The 24,803-nt window shown below is 43.0% G+C and overlaps 1 protein-coding gene and 1 long non-coding RNA gene across 3 annotated transcripts; both read right to left on the minus strand.

The window, feature by feature from the left end:
- Positions 1-2,083: 2,083 nt before the first annotated feature.
- Positions 2,084-3,437, minus strand: LOC119271366 (jacalin-related lectin 19-like). The gene is made up of 3 exons (XM_037553226.1): positions 3,178-3,437; positions 2,618-3,076; positions 2,084-2,467 (listed from the first exon to the last, which is right to left on the minus strand). Exons 2-3 carry the CDS (start codon positions 2,882-2,884, stop codon positions 2,228-2,230), a joined length of 507 nt encoding a protein of 168 aa, XP_037409123.1. The 5' UTR covers positions 2,885-3,076; positions 3,178-3,437; the 3' UTR covers positions 2,084-2,227.
- A 973-nt stretch (positions 3,438-4,410) lies between these two features.
- On the minus strand, positions 4,411-9,183 carry LOC119271367. Of its 2 annotated transcripts, XR_005134505.1 has the most exons (9): positions 8,984-9,183; positions 7,691-8,321; positions 7,479-7,597; positions 6,904-7,147; positions 6,659-6,813; positions 5,512-5,907; positions 5,319-5,378; positions 5,119-5,195; positions 4,411-4,835 (listed from the first exon to the last, which is right to left on the minus strand). It is a non-coding gene; the product is annotated as an uncharacterized LOC119271367 (long non-coding RNA). The 2 variants fall into 2 exon arrangements; XR_005134504.1 differs by having other exon boundaries at positions 5,512-6,813.
- Between the last annotated feature and the right edge of the window lie 15,620 nt (positions 9,184-24,803).

Genomic DNA, 24,803 nt, shown 5'->3' on the forward strand with positions numbered 1-24,803 from the left:
CCACGATCTTTCACAAGTAATGGTAACTCCTCCGTCCGAATCAAATCTCTCGCGGCGAAGAATAACTCCCTCTCTTGCCGGCAAATATTTAATCGAAGCACAAAAGGATATCTCTCAACTCTCATAGGTTTCAGTTTAGGATCAGAGAAACATATGTTTCAAACACTATACCCCTTTTAATAATATGGTGGTCCTATGATTCAAGAAATATAATAAGAAGAACAAAAGAAAATGCTACGTCTTTTCTCCATCTTCAAACTTCTCGGCTGCAGTTAACTCCTTCGGACATGCACCAAACCAAATGCTTTGCGTCTACAATTTTAGGGGGTCACTTTCGACTAGCATATCTTTGGTGATAATCCTCAGTGCCCCGCAGGAGATTATTTTCGGAGTTTGTACCAAAATCCACATGACTTCAGAGACTTTATCACACCGTGTGCAAAACTTTAGTCCCACATTGTTTACAAAAACAATCTCCAAAACGAGGCAAATTATTGCACCAACACTGGCCCAATTCAGCAGATTTTCTTTTCGCGCGCTCTAGCTTCTATCTGCTGTAAGCAAGCTCCCGCTCACGGTTGCTAATTTATTTTTGGAGAGCTAGCCTCCGCCTGACACTGTCTGGTAGGCCGGTTTCTAAATTTGTTTCTCAGTTGATTTTCAAGGTTTTTGGTTTCTTTTCTATTTTATTTTTGTTTTTCCTCTAGTAGGTCGGTTTTTCATTTATTTCGCACTTCTGTTTCTAGCTTTCTCATCGGTATTTTTTGTTTTATTTTTGTTTTTCCTCTAGTAGGCCGGTTTTTCATGTATTTCTCACTTTTATTTCTACGTCTCTAGTCGGTATTTTTTGTTTTATTTTTGTTTATATTTCATTTTATATTTTCAGTTCGCGAACATTTTTGTATTCTGGATTTTTTTTAATTTCTCAACAATATATGAATTTATTTACAATTCTTTGAATATGTTAGCAAGTTTTGAATATGCTAATGTTTTTTGAATTTAACAAGAACAATTTTGAATTCAAGAGTAGTTTTTTAATCTATAAACATTTTTTGAATGCATGAACATTTTTGGATTTTCAAACATTTTTGTAACTCATGAACTTTTTCTAATTCATGACCATTTTTTTAATAGATGAACTTTTTAAGAATTCAAAAAACATTTTTCAGAATTCACAAACTTTTTTGAATTCACCAGAAACACCTTTTGAATTTGTTAACTATTTTTTAATATATGAACATTTATCCGATTTGCAAATAGTTTTTAAGATACATGGACATTTATTCAAATACATTCACATTTTGTGAATTCACAAACATTTTTTTAATTCAGTATGAATTTTTTTTACGGCCCTCATGTAATCAATAATACTATTTATTTGGTTATTTAAATACTAAAAAGACGGACCGATGGATAACCCATTGACATGCAATTATACACAGCTCGTGACTAATCGGGTGGTCCATAGATTTCTATCCATGGAAAAATACCGTTGCTACAAATAGTTGAAAAATTATACTGCCTCTGTCTAGGTGAATAAGTCACCTTACGAAAATCAGATAATTCCAAAACGTTTAGGCGCCGTTCATTAACTTTCCATCTCGATGCCCGCCCTGCCTCGTTTGCCAGCGAGCGCTTCCACCTCTGCCTCATTTTCTCTCGTAGAAACCCCTTTCCTCCCATTTTTTTGCTCGGGTAAGGACCAATGCATGCAGCACGTCCATGCTATGGATTATGAGGGCCTGCATGGGTACTCCATTTAATCATAGACGTTACTTAGGCCCTGTTTGGTTACAAGGACTAGACTAGAAAAAATTCCTTTTAATCCCTATGTAATCAAACAGAAGGGACTTTTCTTTAGGGACTAGAAGACTCTACTGAAAGGTATTTTTTCTAGAGTCCCTGAGACTAAAAAAAGTCTAGTCCCTTGTAATCAAACACCTCATTAATTTTGTTTGTAGCTGGATAGTTGTCAACTAGAGCAGCGGTAAATATGATACTGCCAAATTCCAGCCCCTATATGTTTACAAAATTTTAACTAAGCGACCAAACCACCCACACACACACACACACAAGAGGCACGTGTCTGGTATGGTAACATGCAGAAGGAAAAATATATGGATTTGCTCATGCGTAATACGTTTGGTCACGAGGTACAGTAGACATTGACATGTTCATGCAGTACAAATAGTAATATCGACCAATGGCCTAGATAGTAATGTGTGGGCTAGTCGTCCATCTTTACATAGGTGCCCAGAGCGTCGAGGAGGCCCCCGGAGCGGCCATGGAAACCAACAATCTTGCCGCCAGCTGCGGGAAGATCGAATGGCGGACCTTCCCGCGTTCCATATGGCCCAAAGGTGCGCAGGTTGCCGATTAAAGTAAGCCTTCCCAAGAGGAAGCAACCACCAAAATTGCCAAGGTTCCCTTTGACGCCGATGAGGTATTCATCCGGCTCCAGGCAGATCTGCACATGCCAACCATAAACCAAGGGAGCTTCATCGCCGCACCACCAAACCTCCAAATAGATACAAGATAAACAAAATTCCAAAAGAAATCGATATAAGAAGCAGCACAGCATCAATTTATATCAGAGAAAATTTAATGGAGCACGTACCTCTGAGCGCTGTCCTTCGGGCTTTCCCCAGTGCCTGGTCTGCTCCTCCCGGCCGTCCCGCTCGTATAGCACTGAGATGGCGTCGACCGCGCCGGAGTGCCAGAGGACGACCTTCACGATACGGTCGACGCCCCGCACGTCCATCTCCCAGACGTCTACGCCGCCGCCGCCGCAGGGGCCCATCTTCACGACACGTCCCTGCTTCTGCATGGCGCCGGCTTTGCCGGGACAGGTCCTCTCATGCTCCTCCCTCTCGTGGTAGACCATCTTGGCTGCACTGCAGCGGTATGGGCAGGCCACACGGACGGATTGCAGGATGCGCTCGACACCGTGGCAGCGGCTGTAGCTCGTGGGGATGAAGCAACGGCTGAAGCCCGTTTTGATGAAGCAGGAGACGCACCTCTTCTTGTCCGGGAGGTTGCCATGGCAGGTCGAACAGACCAGATGTCCTGCTGCGCACTGCGCGTACCATGCGGAGCAGACTCAAACAAGGGGTACATAGATCTACTGTAGCATGTTGAATCAACTTGTAGCACGTGCTAATAGAAGTTATAATGTACCTGGAACACTGGAGGTGCGAGGGAACTCAAAAGATTCTGTTAGAGTTTCATCTCTGCAGATATGGTGGTTCACTTCGACGGCGAGATGCAAACTATGGATGATGTCTTGATGCAGAGGAATTGTTGTGCAGTGGCGGCGGTCATATCGCTTGTAGCTGCTGGGATCGTGGAAAAGTGGCGGCGACAACACATGAATGACCTTGATGGTGGTGCTACTTGAGCACCTGGTCTTGAGCTCTGGGGTGAAAGCCTTGGTCTGCCCCGAGTTGGGTATACCTGACAATGGCGATGTTTTGACGTTGTTACCTTGTTGAAGGCATTGTTCGGAATGTTCGGACTGATTCTTCAGAGTGAAAACTTAGATTCCAACCTTCGGTGGCTGGATCCGGTGATGGTGACACTTGAATGTCACTCCCTTCCTTAAGGCGTTGCTGTTGAAGAACCTTGTCATCCGCGTGGCGTCATGAGATTGTCGGTGCAGATATGGTCATTGTTATAGTTTGCCGATCGTGATGTGATCGCTTTGGGGCTTTTTTCTTTTTTCCTCGCCCACGCATAGCTTTGGTCTTGTATGACTTTGCTATTTGTCGCGTGTTTTTGTGTGTGTGCGTTGATGTTGGTTGTGTGCATCCTAGCTATGCAGAGGCCGGGTGTGTGCTCATTGTGTTTGTATCTTCTTGATGCTCCATTTTGAGTCAATAAAATCCACCCTTTATCGAAAAAAAAATGTGGGGCAGCCGAGAGCATCCGGGTCCACCTCGACGGCTATCGCCGTGGGGGCGGCCGACGTGCTCCCGCCGTGATCGTGTTGCAGCTCCGTTTTGGTGATGGTGTTGGTGTTTGTGGGGATCATCTCCATCCGGCGCCTCCGCTTGATCGATGGTGGTCTTGTATGTAGTATTGTGCTCTACTGTGCGTGCGAGGTATTAATGGAGAACTGGGGACGAACCGGGGAGGCAGACAGTGTGGAATCTGGAGAGGCTGAGGCTCTAGCTCTTGGTGTTTCGCCTTCCACACAACGTACGGAGTACATGCATGCATGCGACACTTTTGAGTAACTAGTGGTTGGGGCGCACCTTGGTGCGCCACCTGAGCGGAAGCTCTGCGGCGCCAGATAGGTGGTGCCCTTTCCACTTTCTCGTCTATACTAAGTGATGTTATTCTGTCAGACTAAAGGTACAGTAATGTGAAGTATTGGTACATGCAAGTTCATAACTAGAAATAATGCAGGAGCAAAGAGGGATCATAAATACATCAGTTGCATGCGAATAAAATATAGATATCTTATATGAATTGCAAATACGATGAATAGTTCACAATAGGATCCATTACAGATACGGTAAGATGGTTCAAAACTCAGGCAACGGCGTCCAAAAGTAGAGCCACAGTTGAAGCATATGTAACAGGACTAAGAGAGACCGGTAGAAACCTACATGGAATGCCTTGCCTGGTATCTGAAGTAGAAGGCAAATGTCACCTTCTTTGACGTTGGTGTCACGACGAAACTCTGTCCAATTTGTTGTGATGGTGGCCTTCTTGGCAGTTCTTTCAATGAGGCAGGAAATAACGGAGACATCACCATCCGCAAGTTTCATTGGTTATGCGACATCATGTGGATGGATGTAGTCCTTGGGATATCTCTCCGTAACCCGAAAGCACTGCATCATACAGAAAGTGTATGAGAAGTAAAGGGTATTAGATCTCTGGACACACCTGGGAAGAGTAATAAATATGCAATTGTTTTTTCCAACTGTATAATTGACAACTAAGCAGACCAAAATACTACTATGGATTATGGAATCTCAAGTACTGAAATTATTGCCATGAACTGCAGACAAGAATGCCAAACATTGCACAACACATTATCTAATTAAATACTATGGCTGGTCAGTGTGTCATGTGTTAAGTTGAATTAGCATGGCATATTAACAAGTTCCGTACCTGTACTGATGGAGTCCTAGCAGCAACTCTTGTGCATTCAGGTAACGCTATATAAATTTCTTGGATCACTTTCCCACCTACATAGGAAGGCTTCAGGTGTCAAATGTTTGTCAGGTTAAGAGACGTGCAAACACAAGTAACAAAAGGAAAATGGACTAAACAAAACTTTACACATTCAAGTGAAGATAATCAGAAATTACCAGCTCAGACTCCAATACCAGAACCTTGTTTGCTCTTTTAAAGTTCACGGCTGAGTTGTCCTGATATATGTTGAAATTAAAATTTAGTACATCACTTTTTTATGAACTAAAGTGAAATCCATGCATGAAACCATACGGATACTGACGAGAAGGATCCGATCGGGTCAGGTCAACAGAAGTAACGACGGCTTACATATCGAGTAGGAGGTCCTCGTCCTCTTCGCCGTTGGTGATGGCAACCTCCTCGAGCCTCACGATGTCCTCTTTCTCACTGCCGGTCGGCGACGCGTGAGGAAGAACATGGCGACGCCCATTGGAAGTGGCCGTTGACTTTGACTGGGGGCGGGGGGGTGAAGCCGTCATCCTCACTGGCCACTTAGCCAGATCCAGCCGCCGCCATCTCTATCTGCGCTGAGAGGAAGATGAGGATGAGGCGTGCCACCCCTGCTTGGGCCGGTGTGAGGTCGGCGGTGCGAGGTTGGGGCAGCAGCTGCTCCTTGCTCGAGTCGGAGGCGGGGGGATCTAGGATCGTCGCCCTGTAATTATTCCCGAACTTCTTGTTGATGTACCCGCACACGATCCACCCAATCTATAAATTTTGAGACTGAGATAGCTAATCTGAAATTATGAAAACGCTATACCCTAAGACCTGATCATGTGTCTTTCAGAAAAATGACAATATAAGCCAATATGTTAGGATGGTCTTAAGTTGCACCACGAACAAAAACAGACCAAGGTATAAAAGGGAGTTCATAGAAAAAAGGTCCATATCCATAGTGGAACAAATTGGAAGAAGTTTATATAAAAATTTAATCGACAATCATGTACACCGGACACCCTATCGCCATATCAACAAGTTTAAATCAGTATAAATTGGTAAAAAGCTTGATCTTACCCATCATTATATACATGCTCTCATGTACCACACAGCAAGTTTACTCCCTACAGTGGCATGCAATAAAATGCTACAATATCACTCCAAGTAGGCAATGAAAAAGGAAAAGCAACACACTCGAAATTAGATATTGCAAAGAAGGAAAGAGAGAATCTGTGTCTTGGATATCCAAATTAACATGCTACAATATCACGCACAAAATGGAAAGCAACAGAGTAGCTCTGCGCATTCTAACTGTGTTAGTCATGAAAACAAAGTAATATCACCAGTGAAGTGTATCAGTAATTTTTATCATTTCTTCTAATCAATAGGACATTAGGACCGACAGATTTGAATTTGTAATATGTAAAGGAAAGTGAAAAATCTAGAGAGCTAGTCATCTTGTCAATTCATCAACACGCTGGTTAGGGTGAGTGATTCCTAAACTTAATAAAGCAATAATCACCTAATCAGCTGGCCTAGTGGGGGATACAGTTGTACCAGCAACCAAACCAGAACCTGAAAGGATATCTTAAGTGTGCCACTAATTCCATGGAGGAGGAGGGTTTTAGCTGCCATTGAAGATCCACTTGCACATATTGACAGAACATGAATTACTCCCTTCAAGGATATATGAGCCAGAGTTAGCAAATTTCGATAAATAATACAGTAGCAATAAAAAGTGAAATAGAAGCATGTTGTACAATGTACCCAGTGATGCTTGTCCCGCCTAGTTGCTAACAGCTACTCCCTCGGTCCCAAATAAGTGTCTTAAGCTTAGTACAACTTTGTACTAAAGTTAGTACAAAGTTGAGACACTTATGTTGGGCGGAGGGAGTATTAAGCTAAGAGCTTGTGCAACCTATCCATGGTTGCACAATTGATCCAGTTTCTCTGGAGATGAAGCAAACAATTCTGCTATACGAGTCAGGAAAACGGGAGCATGTTCCAGCACCTGAAATAAATCGATGCAGAGCATCAACATCTAAGAATAGATGGTATCATGGTATAATCAGGGTATCCAAATACAAACAACAAGCATATTTTTGCATCATGGTAGTTCAGAAGATTTCTTAGCAGAGGAACCACTTCCATTACAAAATATGAGGCGTCTGAAGGAAGCTTCCTACACATATTAGCAGTTGTAGATAACACCACTCTGTATACATTCCACCCAAAAAAAACATAGAAATATAGTACACTATGTGTACAAACAAATAATACAAAGTTGCCATCATATGCAGCACTGACTTATCAACCCTTAGTTCTTCAGAGTGGTGACGTACCTCAGAGGCATCTGAATCACCTCTAGAGAGATGTTTGTTGCCTGCTGCTTCAGCTTTTCGATCTTTATGTTCGTCTCTTGCTCAAGGCGTTTGACGTTTGCGCCAGAGTCACTGCTGGTCTGGAAGTGGAAATGCCAAGAATATAAATGATCAAAAGCCCTGTTATTATCTTATAAACAAACAGATTGAATACGCAGATGCACGATACATACCTCAGTGAGCTTCCTCGGAAATCGGCCTCCGTTTGGCATGATGCTCGGCTATCTCTCTCTGTCTCTTCTTTTGCTTGCCCAAGCCTTGCTGTTTCAGCTGATCCTGCAAGAAATTAGCATGCTATTGGTCACCATATTGGGATTATTAGACTGACTTGTTCACACAAACTATATGTAAATAAAAGCAACTCATGCAGCAAATCCTTCCGGAAAAGCCACAGAAGTTCTCTGCTTCCTAAGGCAATATATCTTGCCACTCGCCCCTCCCCGATGCAATTCAGAAACAGGTAGCGCTGGCTTTGCTTGGCGAAAATGGAATACTGCCTTCAGTCTCACCACCAAAGCAGCCCAAAATAATTGCAGAAATTGTCAGTTTTGGGGAAGACTAACCTGCGAATATAAATTGGAAATGATAGACAAACCTTCCATAAATTTCTTCTGAGATTTCAACAGCAAATAGGAACCTTGATATAAAAGCCAAGAGATGGAGGAGATAAGATCATGTCAATGAACAGATCAAACACACGATGTGCCGCCTGAATCAAGATTTGCCCCCTCCGCCAATGGAAAGTGCAACGGACGGGAATGACACGGCTACTGAGATTTTTTTATCCCACAAATGCGTCGCTCACTGTATTTGACAAAACACATTTGCATATTAAATTCAGAAAACCATGATACTTTAGTACAAGTAGATGCAAAAAAAAATCTATCCTTAAATAAAGTGGCTGCTGCTATAATGCTTTGCTATGGTCCTACAAAAACTTTTAAGCTGGTCCAGAAATTAGTATGACTAACATATGGCAAATTCAAAGTCCAAGCTGTCAATCTTTTCAAGAAAACAATATGTGTTTGCTTCCTTAAGAAAAGAAAAGAATCAGGAACTCTCACAAAATGGTTTGCAAACAATTATAACTCAAGAAACAGAGAAACATGACCTGAAGCAGATCAACAACATAAAATTTGACAACCTGTATCACTCCTAGGACTAAATTAGGAGACCAAAAAACCGTTGCAGAATTTGCATGCCAACAGAGAACAAATTGATGACCAAACAAGACTTAGTTTTGGAGTACTAATAAGAAAGATAGATACATTGATGATGGTTAAGCGTCATAGATAACTTAGTAGATACATAGATGATGTACAACTCGTCAGGCATATGGAGCTGTCATAGCATGGATAACTCGTCAGGCATAACATAGCCGCAAGCAACACAAGAGAGGTGTTCTAGATAGATAGATACATAGGTAGACACAGATATGAATCAAATGGGAGATCCCATGCACTTACCTGGAATTTGTCTTCGGAAGGTTTGTGTGTGGCTGGTGAAGGTTGCGGTTGATGGGGCTATCCACGGCTGCGACTCCGGGGCAGGCGGACGGGGTAGGGGGCAGCGACGGATGGAGCTCAGGGTCGGAGTTATCGGCGGCTGCAGATGAGTGAATCTACACTCTAAAATATGTCTATATACATCCGTATGTGTAGTCCATTTGAAATCTCTAAAAAGACAAATATTTAGGAACGGAGGGAGTACAATTTTATATTGTGAATCAGAGTTCTGTAAATCTGTATAAAGAGGGATGTTCTAGATTGCATGAGAACTTGAAGGATTTTGTGATGCTAGTTAGAACAGGTGCGGTGTCAAGCAACAGATGGCATATTAGACCTAGGAACCTATATATTCATCAAGTATTACCGTTTGGTGTGGTTCCAGAGTGGATAGAGTGGCATAGTTAAGAGTCATGGAAGAAAGACATTCAAGTGCATCTATCTAGCAAACGAAATGGCAGAGTGTGGATACTTGATCTCTTGTCACAGTGAACCTCGTAGTTAGTATGAAAATTTGCTTTAGTATACTACTATCCGCAACTAATGCATGTATGAATGCACCAAAATTTGTACTAATAAAGGAGCATTATCATATTTGTGTAGCAAGCAAACAACGATAATTATTATAGCTGAACACTTCTGAATAAATTCAATGCCAGAGAGAGGTATTACCTGTTATTCTTAGCATTTGGGTAGCTGTCATTGAGTAGTGCATGATAAAGGTACTTTTCCAAGCTGGAGTTCTTGACCCGGTGGTCCACGGTGCAGTATATGTTGCTGATACAATTAGCAGACTGCCCTGACTGTAATTGTTGAAAGCCTATAAATACATTCAATATTACCGATTATGAATGAATTAATAATTAACCGTGCATGAACTTGTTAACCGAAAGAATAATACATGCCATCCTCGGGAGTACTTGCCTTTTTCTTTCTTTCTGCAGAAGGTGCTTGGACGATGAAACCGATATGTAGGGCATATCAACACAAATCTGCAGTACAAAACTAATTCTCAGTTTGCACAAATATGAGTATTAATGACTCAAAACAATCAGCAATGACAGGGACTGACCAATATACATATAACTAAGCAGATTTGTTAACTCCAAAATTGCATAACCTATCATCATGTAAACAAAAATGATAGGAGAAAACCATTTATGGAACAGTGAGAATGAAATCGAACATGCACACACTATGAAATGGTGCGATCTTTGCACATATGGGCATAGAGAGAGAGAAGGATTGACAGAAACTCACATTGACACCAGCCATCCCTCGAAGATACCTCCCTGCAGATCCATATGACACTGTTGCTCCTTGTCCGTATTGTCAACCTCTCCTCTACCCATGAGGCATCTGTCGCCTGGGTCTCCGGCCTCGTTGCTCCATCCCCACCATGGACCTATTGGACCTCCCCTCATCAGCCAATCTGGTGGAAGGGGATCAGCGAAAAGGAGCATGGCGGCAGGGCATCTCTGCAGTCTGTGCTATCCTTCTGCGTCGAGGATGAAGACGATACTTCCGGAAGGAAGAGTAGGCGGGCAGCGGGGCGTAAGAGACGCCGGAGGGAATGGGGATTTTTTCCCTTCCTTTCCGGTGAACCCTAGCCTTGATAGCTTTCTCACCTTGGGGATGGCTGCAGCGGCGAGGCGGTGACAGGTAGGAGGAGGCGGAGGGGCGGTGGCGCACGTACAGGGGAGGAGAGGCGACACCACTGGATAGAGAGAGGGGGGGCCGAGGGTAGCGGCGGCGCTGGAGTGGGAGGAGGAGAAGCTCGAGGCAGAGGACATGGGGGAGAAGGAGGCGCCCAACCAATGCTTTCGACGTGGCATGCACGAGAGGTCGCCCTTGTAGCGACTGTTAAAGGGTTTAATGGCATGCGGCTTGCAGTCGATCGAGGAAAACGACAACACATTTAAAGTTCCTTTTTTTTAAGAAAATAAAACCTAAAACAAAAGAAATGGAGAACAGAAAGAAGATAGAGCAAACGACAGAAAGGAAAGCAAAAAAGTAGACAAGAATCTTCCCAATACATGAGAAATCATAACTAGAAGGCAAGAACCTTCACATCAAAACGTGAAATCAAGTTTATGTTGGCCGGCCCAGTCACCATGTGATTTTGGCACGCTCATGTCACACACATTTTTCTGGCGTTTTCTCTTTCGTTTATATTTTCAAAAATATTAAATACATATATTGAAAAAAAAAACTGTTTTTTCCAAAGTGTCCATTGCACGTATAGAAACTGTTCATGCAGTGTAAAGAAAATTCACTCAACTTTTACAAAATGTTCGTACCATTCTAAATTACATACTTGATATTTCAAAAAATAATCACGCTTTTTCAAAAAAAGTGACATGTAAAAGATGTTTTGTACCATAAAATTTACTTTGCATTTAAAAAATCATGTATTCTAAAAATGTTTGCAACATTTAAAAAACAATTGTACAACGCATAGTTTTTAAAAATATCTCGTATCTTTCAAGGAAAAATGTCAACGTATATTTGAAAAACATGTATTGAAAATAAATATATTCTAAGCACTTACTTGAAAAAAGGTTAAGCATATATTAAAAAATGCTAAATATATATATATGTGTATGAAAAGTCGTGTACAAAGGGTTATCCACTACTTTTACCATCTCTGTCTAGGTGAATAAGTCATTCGCGTAGTTCTAGGTCATCGATTTGAGGCATTAAATATGTGTTATATGTCATGAAAACTATATCACTAGATTTCTACATGGATATAGTTTCTAAATATATATTTTGTCATATATAATACATATTTAGATAGTTAAATCGTCGACCTAGAACTACGCGAATAATTTATTCACCAAGACGGAGGCAGTACATGTTTTAGATGTATAAGAAAAATGTGCCATGTGTATGAAAAATAGTTGACATCAAAATATATATAGTCATAAAAATGTTAAACATGTTTTTTTAACAAAATGATAAGCGTGCATTAAAAAATATTCCTCATCTATTCAGAAAATGTCAATGTGTATGAAAAATATAGACATGTGTTGAAGAAAGAAAGAAAGAAAAAACTGATGAATACTTGTGAAAACCGAAGAAAGAACAAACAAAATTGAAGAAAGAATAATCAATAATAAAAAAGAAAAACTAAAGAATACCATTGAAAACAAAAAATGCAAAGAAAACATATGCAAAAAAGTGAAAAACGACAAAAAACCTCAGGCAGCAATAATATTGGGCTGACACCTTTAGCGGCGTGTATAGGCGAGGCCTAAGGGCTTGTGTAGTGGTTGATAAGACAATCTGTCATGTAATCTAGAGACGACAATGAAAAGGCGTGTACAAAGGCTTACACCAGTTTAATTTTGAGTCACCAGATATCCATAAATATGTTCTGAGAGATATTGTGCTAAAGGATTATCTCTTAATTTTTCTCGCAAAAAAAGGATTATCTCTTAATTAAGAGAAGACAATCAGTTTTTTTTTCTGATTTCTCTCTCCTTCGCCTTAGCATTTATCCAACATGACACTGCGAAGATAGAACCATTGGAATAAGAGAAAAGGAGGAAAGAAGAAAAGGAAGAAAACAAAAAAAATGTTAAATCAAAGTAGAAACCATGGTGAAAAGGAGAAGAAAATAACGAAACATAACTAAAAAACCGAAGAAAAAACAAAGAAAGCGGACAAAACCAAACAAAGAAAAAAACACAGAAATTAAATACCCAATCCCCAGAAAATATACAATTGGTGAAAAACTACCGAAACGACTTGAACCCGTCCCGTCCGCAGCCACTAGGCTTGGCCTATGAGTAGCTGCGCTAAAGGCGAGCCTTAGTTGTACGTCGCGATTAGCAAGATATAGTTTTTGTGCGGAAGACATGTTTACCATTTAAAAACCAAATGACATCTTGTGCATTGCCGAGGGAATTGCGTACAATATATTTTAGGTAAAATTGATTGTATGGAACATAAGTTTTTGGATTAATAATATATAAAAACAAAAAAACATATTTTATGTATTGTATTTAATTATTGTATATATTTAAATAGCTAGCATATACACTAACCTATTTTTCTCAACATGCAAGCATGCTATCTTAGCACGTAACATGCATGGGCAGACCTGGTGAAACATGCAACACATAGAAAAAAATCGCCTCAACATGCAAACATGCATGCAATTTTCGAAATGATTGTTGTACGATTTACGGGTCAAAAAATAAATAAATGAACAAATAGGAGAGTGGAAAACTTGTGAAGGCGGTCGTCGCTGGAGTTAAGGAGGAGAAGGGGAAAAGCGATAGATGGGCCCATTTGGATGTGTGGCAGATGCATGTTATCCACTGTAGGTTTCTGCAACAGAGTTTGTGTTGCGCTCAAAGGCTTGTAACATGGCTCGTGTCGCAAAGTGGGTGTATGGAGATACAGGTTGCTGTGCGCCGCACGATTAGAAAAGTTGGTCGAACCATCATGGAAGTGATTGACGTGCGCCCGGTTACCAGCCGGGTGAGGCAAACACTTTGGGAACAAAAGACATACCCTCTCCGTGCCATAATATAAGAATGTTTTTAAAGCTTGTTAAGGGTGAAAAACGTTCTTATATTTTGGGACGGAGGAAGTACTTTTATATGAGAAGTAGAATGGAAAAAGAAGTGCTGCTCTTGCTGTACTCACTCCACAGTAACCCGAAATTGACATGAAATTCCATGATCATTGGATTTCAAAGACTGTGTTACTGTTGTCTTGCAGGCTAGATGCTTTTGAGTTCGTACAAACACTCCCCGATTCCCACACCTTCTTCCTTCAGTCATGCCACGCCGAGGAAATTGGAATCCTCCGCAGATACATCAGCAATGATGGGCCGGGAGGACACCAGCTTGCAGAATGCCGATGCAACGCAGGAGAATCAAATCGTCAGTGATAGTAGGGAACGCCTACGAAACCGATCGATCACTTCGAGGAAGAAGTGATGGGAAAAGGAAAAGCACCAGCTGCCGCTTATCCGCGCAGTGGGAAATACGAGTGTACAAACCACAAAAGTTACGCGGCGGCGAATGGCGAACCGGCAGGTGCACCGCAGTCTCCCGCCGGGGCAAGCGATATGCAAAGGGAACCGGACCGATCGCTTTGAAGTTTGCGAGCATGAGCTGCGACCACCACCCTCTGAGGAAACAAATCCACGTCGTAGTCTGCACACGTACGTTGCGCCAAGGCTCAAGCGTATCCTCCTCAACTTCTTGGTTTCTCTAGAGACACGGCTATGTCCTACGGTTCTTCCATGCCCATATTTTCATGCTTCATATTCCAGTGAGAGCTCCAGTGTCATCCGTGCTCATCAGTTTGTGCTTTTTTGCAGGTTTTCCCCGTGCAAATATCAGAAAACAAACGAATGAGTACTCGGTTTTGCTGTTTTTTCAGACAACTGAGGAAATGACTGCTGCTAAGTTTCTCGAAGAACCGTCTGATCTGAATACCAGATTCGTGCAAAGTGGAAACATGATCAGAATATCTTGATCGTATGGCTATCTGCGTCAACCAAGATTTCTTCTTCTGAATTGACTGAAATATAGTCGTTCTCTTTCATACATAACATACAGCTAAGTACTACAGTACCTCTGCTCATGAATGTTTAAACTGCCTAAATGTCTTACATTCATGAACGGAGGGAGTATCTTTGAAAGATGGTCAAGCAGATGCATACGCAAGTTGGGTATGGGCACAATCCATGCCCATTTTACTTCTCCCTATACTCCTACAATACAAGATATCATGTAGCAACAATATCTTGCTCGCATATATTTCACTTTTCTCTTCAAGGCAATATATATGATTAAAGATAGGATCCTAATCCTATCGTAAATCTTTGCGGGGGCATAGAGACCTGCTAAAGTTGGGTATTCCAAGATCCTAGGAAAATCATCTCCATGCATATATTCAACACAGAGAGCGTCGGAGGCTAGCTAGTCCTACTACCATAAGATTCCTCGGCAGTACATTATTGTTCTTACATTGTAGCACTACCTCTTGTTTAAGCAATAAGCACCAACAAGTCATCATGTACCCTCAATACCGAACGCAATGAGCAGGACACGTCGGAGAAGACTCGCTGGAGGCGCCATATGCTAAACACACCGGTATGGTCTTTTAAGACCATAAACCCCACATGCCTGGAGGGACCCGCTAGGGTACGCGGCAATTTGGGCACTAGGTCGGCCTGACTGCCCCTAGAGCATTGTAGTTTGCTGCCGCCACCAACGATGAAGAACAATGATCAAGAAGCAAATAACTTGGGTAAATAAGTTGTAGATGAAAGATAAGCTTAGTATGTTGATTTAATCGATTGTGTATGTGTTGTCAAATCGGCTATCACCCCCATCAATATATAGGGCCAATGGACTTTCCGTGAAAAAACGGACACGAAACCTCTAATCCGGCCTGATTCGAACACGTAAATCTGGAGCCTCCGGACCTCCTTCGACTTCGGGCAGGCTCCGTACGAAGTTAACATGCTTCTGGATTGGCCCAAATGGCCTCCGGAGCCTCCATGTAAACTCCGGGTGGATGGTGATTACCCATGAGACACAAGGTAGCAAAGTGTTGGAACCCCAATTGCAAGAGTTTGTAACAAGCAACAAATTCATCAATAAGAACCAATATATCAATTCATTGAGATACAAGTTTCCTACATCAACGATAAGTTCTGCAACATAGATAAAACTTCACTTGTGCCCCCCAACAATACCAGCAAGGGTACCATCCTTACTAGCTTTGCTAGTTGTACAAGACTTTAAGATGATGTGGTAGGTAATATTTTTGTATTTTTGGAATAAATAATAAATGAAATGAAAGTACAAATAAAGGTTGATGGGAGCGTTTTCTTATGCTAAAAACTTGATCAGAGTTCATAGTGTCACCAATAGTAACTCTCTGATAGATAAAAGTGCAACAAAGATTACTTACACATGTAAAATAAGAAATATTTGGGGCTCATGATATATTGTGTAAGGTGTGTTGATATTACCTAGCCAGTGCTACCCGCGCCTAGTTTATTGGCCCCCTTCGCATTTTGTGTCAAATTTTGACCTTGGATTTAACTAACAAAAGATTAATGCATGTAATCAAAAATAATATCATTCAAAACTATGTTTAAATACGAATCCAACGATATAATTTTTGGTGACATGCATTATTATTTTTCTTAGTTAAATCTATGGTTAATATTTGACACGAAATACTTAGGGGACGAATAAACCAGGACGAACGTAGTACATCCATTAATCCATAGGCCCAAACCCTCCCTGCTTTATGGCTAATACTCTACTCTTTCACAGAGATGCCTCTGCATCATCCAACTATAGTAAGTAATAAAACCGAGAATTGCTTTGAGCAAGATGGCATAGAGTAAAATTCCCCTTAGCCTCCAGGTCATTACGGAGCCAAACAAGTTTATTATCCCAGCATCCTTGTGGCAATAATACAACGTAAACTTTTTTTTCATTTACTGTCACCAAGGGAGATTACTTGCATGATCAAATCAAACTAACGCGCACCGTTCCATCCACTGCTCTAAACTATACAGGAGAAGACAGATAATCAGAAACAAATAAGCATCTGAAGTATAAGCCAAACATAAGCATCAACACAATCTAATCATAAAAGAATAATTCATCAAATGATCAACATCACTGCAAGGTTTATATTAGTTGGAAAAAAATCATGATACACAACTCATGTGGTCATTGTAGTGAACAACAACGGGGAGATATTACATATTGGATATTTTCATGAACCCGTAGTCTAGGGTATGGACTATTCACAACTCATATTGGAGCAAGGATGGTCGACTGTAGTGAAGGAGGCGATGAATTTCCCCTATGCAGGAGTGTGAATGAGATCATCTCAGAACGCAAATTGGCGGCGGCGGAATAATACATGATAAATACAGCGAGTGTATTTGGGGCATATATAAGCCAGGTGAAAAGGAAGGCAGCTAGGAGAGCCATGGTGGGCTCAGGTGCCCTAGGTGCTAGAGTGCCTGGGCAGGGCTCCTAGACTAGCCCAATAAGTGTAGGTATTTTTATTTTCCTGAAATCAAGAACACTTAAAAACATGTGCTAACACTGTGCACTTAATTAATAGGTTAGTTCCCAATAAAACTTCAACAACTTTGAATGGTAATGAGGTGTGAACAATACAAAGATTGTAAATGCCTTTAAGACTTATCAGATGATCACATGCTTCACGATTTCTCTAGAGGGCGTTTGGAGTCTCCGGATGAGGTCGGGATAAGCTTCCATCTTATTGCTCCTACAAAGGATGCTGGAGTACCTGCCTCCTGGGAGCATCTGCGAGCAAAGGCTCTCTGCGCCATCGGTTTCGCATTGGCCTCCCATAGTTGGCTCCCTTGGGCTCTCCGCGTTGTCCAATTCGCCCGGGTGGAGAGCATCTAGGCAGCTTGCCTCAGGGGTCCATGGGGGTATTTTTGGTCATGCCCACGTTTGTTGTCTTGCACGCTCCCCCGTGTGCGTCGGGCAAGGATGGGTCCACCTAGCAACGTCGGTGGCACCCTATCGAGATGGTTTGCACGCATGTGGCTCGTGTGTGGGGCCTGCTCGGCTGGGCCGTCATGTTTGCTTGTTCGAGATGGGTGAGCGTGTGCAACATCATTCTCCTCCCGCCCTTCCCTCTCGTGTGGTGCTGTGAAGGCCGGGCTTCTCTGCCCGGATATCGGTATGTTCTTTTGCCAGGGTGCGAGATGTTTGGTATGCACCCTCACATGTGTCGTGGGGTTCATCGTTGTTGGATCCGACCCGGGCATCCCTCTAAGAGGCCGGCTGGTGGTGGACTTGGTGGCTTGCTCATCAGGCATGCACAGTTCCTTTTCTGGTGGGTTGGTGGGGTTCGACGTGCATGTATCCCATGTGGTTAGCCTGCCCAGAGGCCGGTTGGCAAGTCAAAAGAGGAAATCGGCTAAAGATTGACCCGGTGCGGACTCGGTGTCTTCCATGTCGGGTGCACGTGGTCGATCTGTTGGTCGGTGTTGCCTTCGGGTGTGTTGGGTTCGCGTATGCGTTGGTGGTGGGGTGTCACATATGGCTGTACTGGCTCGATGGGTGTAAATGAATTTTGATCATGCCTTCCACGCACGCGTCGGGCAAGCCTACGGTGGGATGTGCAACTTTCCCCATGGTTGCATGTGATTCCACGCCCTTTCCAACCTACGAGTTGTTTGTTGGTGTCGACCCATTGTTTGAGTCCCTGTGTCAGTGTGTTGGCTCGACGGTTGCATGAGGGAGGCCATTGGCTGGGGCTGTTGTCATTTGGGACACTGGGTTAAAGCGCGTCCTCCGGCACTAGCTTTCTCTGCGGCTATATCTTCTTGCTTTTGTGTTTCCTCCAGCGCCGACTGATTAATCCTGGAGGATGTGTGGAGGCTGCCGGAGGCGGACGAAGTGGAGCCTGCGCCGCATCCTGACGAGTGTGTCCTCCTCCATACGCACGTCAAGTGAGGTTTCTCCATGCCGCCGCACCCCTTCTTCCGCAGTTTTTTGAACATTTTTGGAGCGCAGCTGCATCACCTCCCATCAAATCTTGTAGTGTATGTGTCCGCTTTTGTTTCACTCTGTGAAAATTACATCGGCTATCATCCCCATTGGGGTTTTCTTAAGCATATTTTCACTTGTTGGTCGATGACCGTGAAGAAGGCCTCGCCGGATGGGGCCAAAACCAATGTCATCCGGAAGTGTAGTGGGTAAGGCATACAACTTAGGGGAGAGAGTGCTTTCGCTTCCATGAGTTTCCCCGATTTTATTAAGGGATGGAGAACACTTTGTTCTATTGCAGGGACGTTTTAAGTGCTGGTTTGCCAATTGGTCTCCCGCCATGATACGTCTTCATCATATCTACTTTTCCAAATACTCATGCTCTTGTTTTGGACTCTAATTTGCGGAAACTAACCCGAACTGACACTGTTTTATGCAGAACTACTATGGTGTTGTTTTTTGTGCAGAAATAAAAGTTTTCGAGATTGGACGAAACTTTTTGAAGATTTTTTACAAAATATATAAAAAATACTAGAGTGAAGATCAACCTGAGGGGGCCACTAGTTGCCCACAAGGCAACAGGGTGCGACCACCCCCTGGGCGTGCCCTGATGCCTTGTGGGGCCCACGTGGCTCCGCTGACCCTAATCTCAAGCCTATAAATTCCTTTTCCTCGAGGAAAAAGTTAGGAGAAAAAGTTTCATCGCGTTTTACGATACGGAGCCGCCGCCACCTCCTGTTCTTCATAGGGAGGGCTGGTCTGGAGTCCGTTCGGGGCTCCGGAGAGGGGGATTCGTCGCCATCATCATCACCATCCCTTCTTCATCACCAATTTCATGATGCTTACCACCGGAAGTGAGTAATTCTTTCGTAGACTTGCTGGACGGTGATGGAGTTGGATGACATTTGTCATGTAATCGAGTCAATTTGTTAGGGCTTGATCCCTAGTATCCATTATGTACTGAGATTGATGTTGCTATGACTTTGCTATGCTTAATGCTTGTCACTAGGGTCCGAGTGTCATGATTTCCGATCTGAACCCTCTATATTTTCATGAATATATTTGAGTTCTTGATCCTATTTTACAAGTTATATGCACCTATTACGTGTTATGATCCGCATACCCCAAAGTGACAATAGTTGGGATTCTTTCCGGTGAAGACCGTAGTTTAGGAGTTCATGTATTCACCATGTGTTAATGCTCTGTTCCGGTTCTTACTAAAAGGAAGCCTTAATATCTCTTAGTTTTCATATGGACCCCGCTACCATGGGATGGTAGGACAAAAGATGTCATGCAAGTTCTTATTATAAGCATGTATGACTATATACGGAATACATGCCTACATTAAATTGATAAATTGAAGATATTGTGTATCGCTCTAGGTTGTGACTATTAAATGATGAATATCATCCAACACAAATATCCATCACTGATCCAACACCTACATTTTTCACATATTGATCTTTCCTAAGTTACTTTCGTTGTTGCTGCTGTTAGAATCACTACAAAACTACTACTGTTACAGTTACTGCTACTATTGCTGATGTTACTACTGTTATCAAACTATCATACTACCGTGCTAGTAAATACTTTGCTGCAGATATTTATTTCTCCAAGTGTGGTTGAATTGACAACTTAACTGCTAATACTTGCAAATATTTTTTGCCTCCCCTTGTGTCGAATCAATAAATTTGGGTTAAATACTACCCTAAAAAATTATTGCGATTTCCTATACTTGTGGGTTATCATGCCGTACTCGGGAGAGAGGGTAGGTGTTCCGCCGTCCCTCAAGATGGCAAAGGAGGAGAAGGTAGAAGTAGGAATTTTGGTTGATGCCCTGTGGGCGTCGTGAGAGCCGGAGTTGACGAGATGGATCTGCTGGAGGCCTTCCTTAGTCAGCGAATCCAACCATTGCAAGAGAGGGCGCATCCCATGTGGAAGTACGAAGGTCCGAATGACCCCACCCGAGTGCTTCCCAAGAAACTGACTGAGAACTAAGTGGAGGACAAGATCAAAGCCATCACCTCTGTGCGCAACAATCCACAAGGGGCAAGGAGAGTGGTGGCTTATGACCGGGACCATCCGCCTGCTGAGGTAAACTTGCTTTTGCTTGATTGAGTCATTCTAATGATAAACTCATGTGCCCAATTCTAACTTCATGACTATTTTTCCAGTAGAACTTCCATAACATGATCTCTTTGGTGCCGAGTGTCGACCACGCTCCTGGAGACGTGGCGAGTGACACCGAGCAGCATCTTGCCGAAGATAGCTACAATGAAGAAAGTGATAAAGAAGAAGAAGACTACCAAGAGGGCGAAGAGGCGGAATCTTCTTTGTCTGAAACTGTCCCTAGGGAGGTCCAATCCAAGAGGACCTAGGATCCAAGTGCGCGTGCAACTAGTACTCAAGCGCCGAGTGCTCTAAATCCGAGTGTGCGGAGCTCAAAGCGTGGTCGAGCTGAATCCGCAGAGCCGACCGAGAGGATGCCAAAGCTGGCCAAACAGGCATTCAACAAACCTCAGAAGGCCGTGGCCCTGCCGAAGATCAAGGTGAACGTGATCGTGTCATTGATGTAAGTACTGAGGCCGATTCTATTGATCACATGAATCCATGTGAATCTGTAGCCGAGTGGTCTTGCAAATGCAGAGTTGTGATGTCAACGACTTTGCTTGATCCAAATGCTTCCAAGAAAAGCCAGGCTGGAGCTGAGTCCGCGGATGCAACGACTTTCCAAGATACTGAGTGATTCATTTCCGAGCTTTGTCCAAGTGTTTTGTGGGTCAGCACTTATCGTTGATGCATATTTTGTAGCACCCCAAGAAGTGATCCAAGTTGAAGACGACAACAAGAGTGATCCTCCGAGCCCGAAGAGTGGAGAGAAGGCGCCGACTGTAGCCGAGTGCGTCGTGCAAGAAACTCCTCAGGGTCGACTAATTCAGGCCCCAACTGTTGATGTTGGCACGGGGTCCACGGGTCCGAGTGTCACACATGTGCCATTAGCAAGGATCAGCCTTGGTTCGTACCCTTAGTACTCATTGTAAGTTCGTTGCCTCCACACAGATAGACACAGGAGTACAGGACGCGTTCGCGGATGTATGAGAGGCCAAATTTACCCACCATGATTGTAGACACCCTAAGAGTTGTTGGAAATATGCCCTGGAGGCAATAATAAAATGGTTATTATTGTATTTCCTTGTTCATGATAATTGTCTATTATTCATGCTATAATTGTATTAACTGGAAACCGTAATACATGTGTGAATACATAGAGCACAACATGTCCCTAGTAAGCCTCTAGTTGACTAGCTCGTTGATCAATAGATGGCCATGGTTTCCTGATCATGGACATTGGATGTCATTGATAACAGGATCACATCATTAGGAGAATGATGTGATGGACAAGACCCAATCCTAAGCCTAGCACAAGATCGCATAGTTCGTCTGCTAAAGCTTTTCTAATGTCAAGTATCATTTCCTTAGACCATGAGATTGTGCAAATCCCGGATACCGTAGGAATACTTTGGGTGTATCAAACGTCACAACGTAACTGGGTGGCTATAAAGGTGCACTACGAGTATCTTCGAAAGTGTCTGTTGGGTTGGCACGAATCAAGACTGGGATTTGTCACTCCCTGTAAACGGAGAGGTATCTCTGGGCCCACTCGATAGGACATCATCATAATATGCACAATGTGACTAAGGAGTTGATCACGGGATGATGTGTTACGGAACGAGTAAAGAGACTTGCCGGTAACGAGATTGAACAAGGTATCTGTTGGGGAATGTAGTAATTTCAAAATTTTCCTACGCACACGCAAAATCATGGTGATGCATAGCAACGAGAGAGGAGAGTGTTGTCCACATACCCTTGTAGACCGAAAGCGGAAGCGTTAGCACAACGCGGTTGATGTAGTCGTACGTCTTCACAGCCCGACCGATCAAGCACCGAAACTACGGCACCTCCGAGTTCTAGCACACGTTCAACTCGATGACGATCCCCGGACTCTGATCCAGCAGAATGTCAGGGAAGAGTTCCGTCAGCACGACGGCGTGGTGACGATCTTGATATTTTACTGTCGCAGGGCTTCGCCTAAGCACCACTACAATATTATCGAGGACTATGGTGGAGGGGGGCACCACACACGGCTAAGAGATCAATGATCAACTGTTGTGTCTATGGGGTTCCCCCTGCCCCCGTATATAAAGGAGCAAGAGAGGGAGGCGGCCGGCCTAGGAGGAGGGCGCGCCAAGGGGGGAGTCCTACTCCCACCGGGAGTAGGACTCCTCCTTCCCTTGTTGGAGTAGGAGAGAAGGAAAGAGGGGGAGAGGAACAAGGAAAAGTGGGCTGCATCCCTTGTCCAATTCGGACCAGAGGGGGGGGGGCTCCTTCCTTTTGGCCTCTCTCCTCTATTCCCGTATGGGCCAATAAGGCCCATATACTTCCCGGCGAATTCCCGTAACTCTCCGGTACTCCGAAAAAATACCTGAATCACTCAGAACCTTTCCGATGTCCGAATATAGTCGTCCAATATATCGATCTTTACGTCTCGACCATTTCGAGACTCCTCGTCATGTCCCCGATCTCATCCGGGACTCCGAACTCCTTCGGTACATCAAAACTCATAAACTCATAATATAACTGTCATCGAAACGTTAAGCGTGCGGACCCTACGGGTTCGAGAACAATATAGACATGACCGAGACACGTCTCCGGTCAATAACCAATAGCGGAACCTGGATGCTCATATTGGCTCCCACATATTCTACGAAGATCTTTATCGGTCAGACCGCATAACAACATACATTGTTCCCTTTGTCATCAGTATGTTACTTCCCCGAGATTCGATCGTCGGTATCTCAATACCTAGTTCAATCTCGTTACCAGCAAGTCTCTTTACTCGTTCCGTAATACATCATCCTGCAACTAACTTATTAGTTGCAATGCTTGCAAGGCTTAAGTGATGTGCATTACCAAGAGGGCCCAGAGATACCTCTCCGACAATCGGAGTGACAAACCCTAATCTCGAAATACGCCAACCCAACAAGTACCTTCGGAGACACCTGTAGAGCACCTTTATAATCACCCAGTTACGTTGTGACGTTTGGTAGCACACAAAGTGTTCCTCCGGTAAACGGGAGTTGCATAATCTCATAGTCATAGGAACATGTATAAGTCATGAAGAAAGCAATAGCAACAAACTAAACGATCAAGTACTATGCTAACGGAATGGGTCAAGTCAATCACATCATTCTCCTAATGATGTGATCCCGTTAATCAAATGACAACTCATGTCTATGGTTAGGAAACATAACCATCTTTGATCAACGAGCTAGTCAAGTAGAGGCATACTAGTGACACTCTGTTTGTCTATGTATTCACACATGTATTATGTTTCCAGTTAATACAATTCTATCATGAATAATAAACATTTATCATGATATAAGGAATTAAATAATAACTTTATTATTGCCTCTAGAGCATATTTCCTTCAGTCTCCCACTTGCACTAGAGTCAATAATCTAGTTCACATCGCCATGTGATTTAATACCAATAGTTCACATCACCATGTGATTAACACCCATAGTTCACATCGACATGTGACCAACATCCAAAGGGTTTACTAGAGTCAATAATCTAGTTCACATCGCTATGTGATTAACACCCAAAGAGTACTAAGGTGTGATCATGTTTTGCTTGTGAGAGAAGTTTAGTCAACGGGTCTGCCACATTCAGATCCGTAAGTATTTTGCAAATTTCTATGTCAACAATGCTCTGCACGGAGCTACTCTAGCTAATTGCTCCCACTTTCAATATGTATCCAGATTGAGACTTAGAGTCATCTAGATCAGTGTCAAAATTTGCATCGACGTAACCCTTTACGATGAACCTTTTTTTGTCACGTCCATAATCGAGAAACACATCCTTATTCCACTAAGGATAATTTTGACCGCTGTCCAGTGATCTACTCCTAGATCACTATTGTACTCCCTTGCCAAAATCAGTGTAGGGTATACAATAGATCTGGTACACAGAATGGCATACTTTATAGAACCTATGGCCAAGGCATAGGGAATAACTTTCATTCTCTTTCTATCTTCTGTCGTGGTCGGGTTTTGAGTCTTACTCAATTTCACACCTTGTAACACAGGCAGGAACTCTTTCTTTGACTGTTCCATCTTGAACTACTTCAAAATCTTGTCAAGGTATGTACTTGTAAGTGCATCTAGTGCCACCCCTAGTTGGTTTTGGAGTAT

This window comes from Triticum dicoccoides, chromosome 3A (assembly GCF_002162155.2).
Source record: "Triticum dicoccoides isolate Atlit2015 ecotype Zavitan chromosome 3A, WEW_v2.0, whole genome shotgun sequence".
Taxonomy (NCBI): Eukaryota; Viridiplantae; Streptophyta; class Magnoliopsida; order Poales; family Poaceae; genus Triticum; species Triticum dicoccoides.

Coding starts and splice junctions, on each gene's coding strand:
- LOC119271366 (XM_037553226.1), bottom strand. CDS start 2,884: ATGGTCTACCACGAGAGGGAGGAGCATGAGAGGACCTGTCCCGGCAAA. Junction 2,468..2,617: donor CCGAAGGACAGCGCTCAGAG/GTACGTGCTCCA, acceptor TGGCATGTGCAG/ATCTGCCTGGAGCCGGATGA.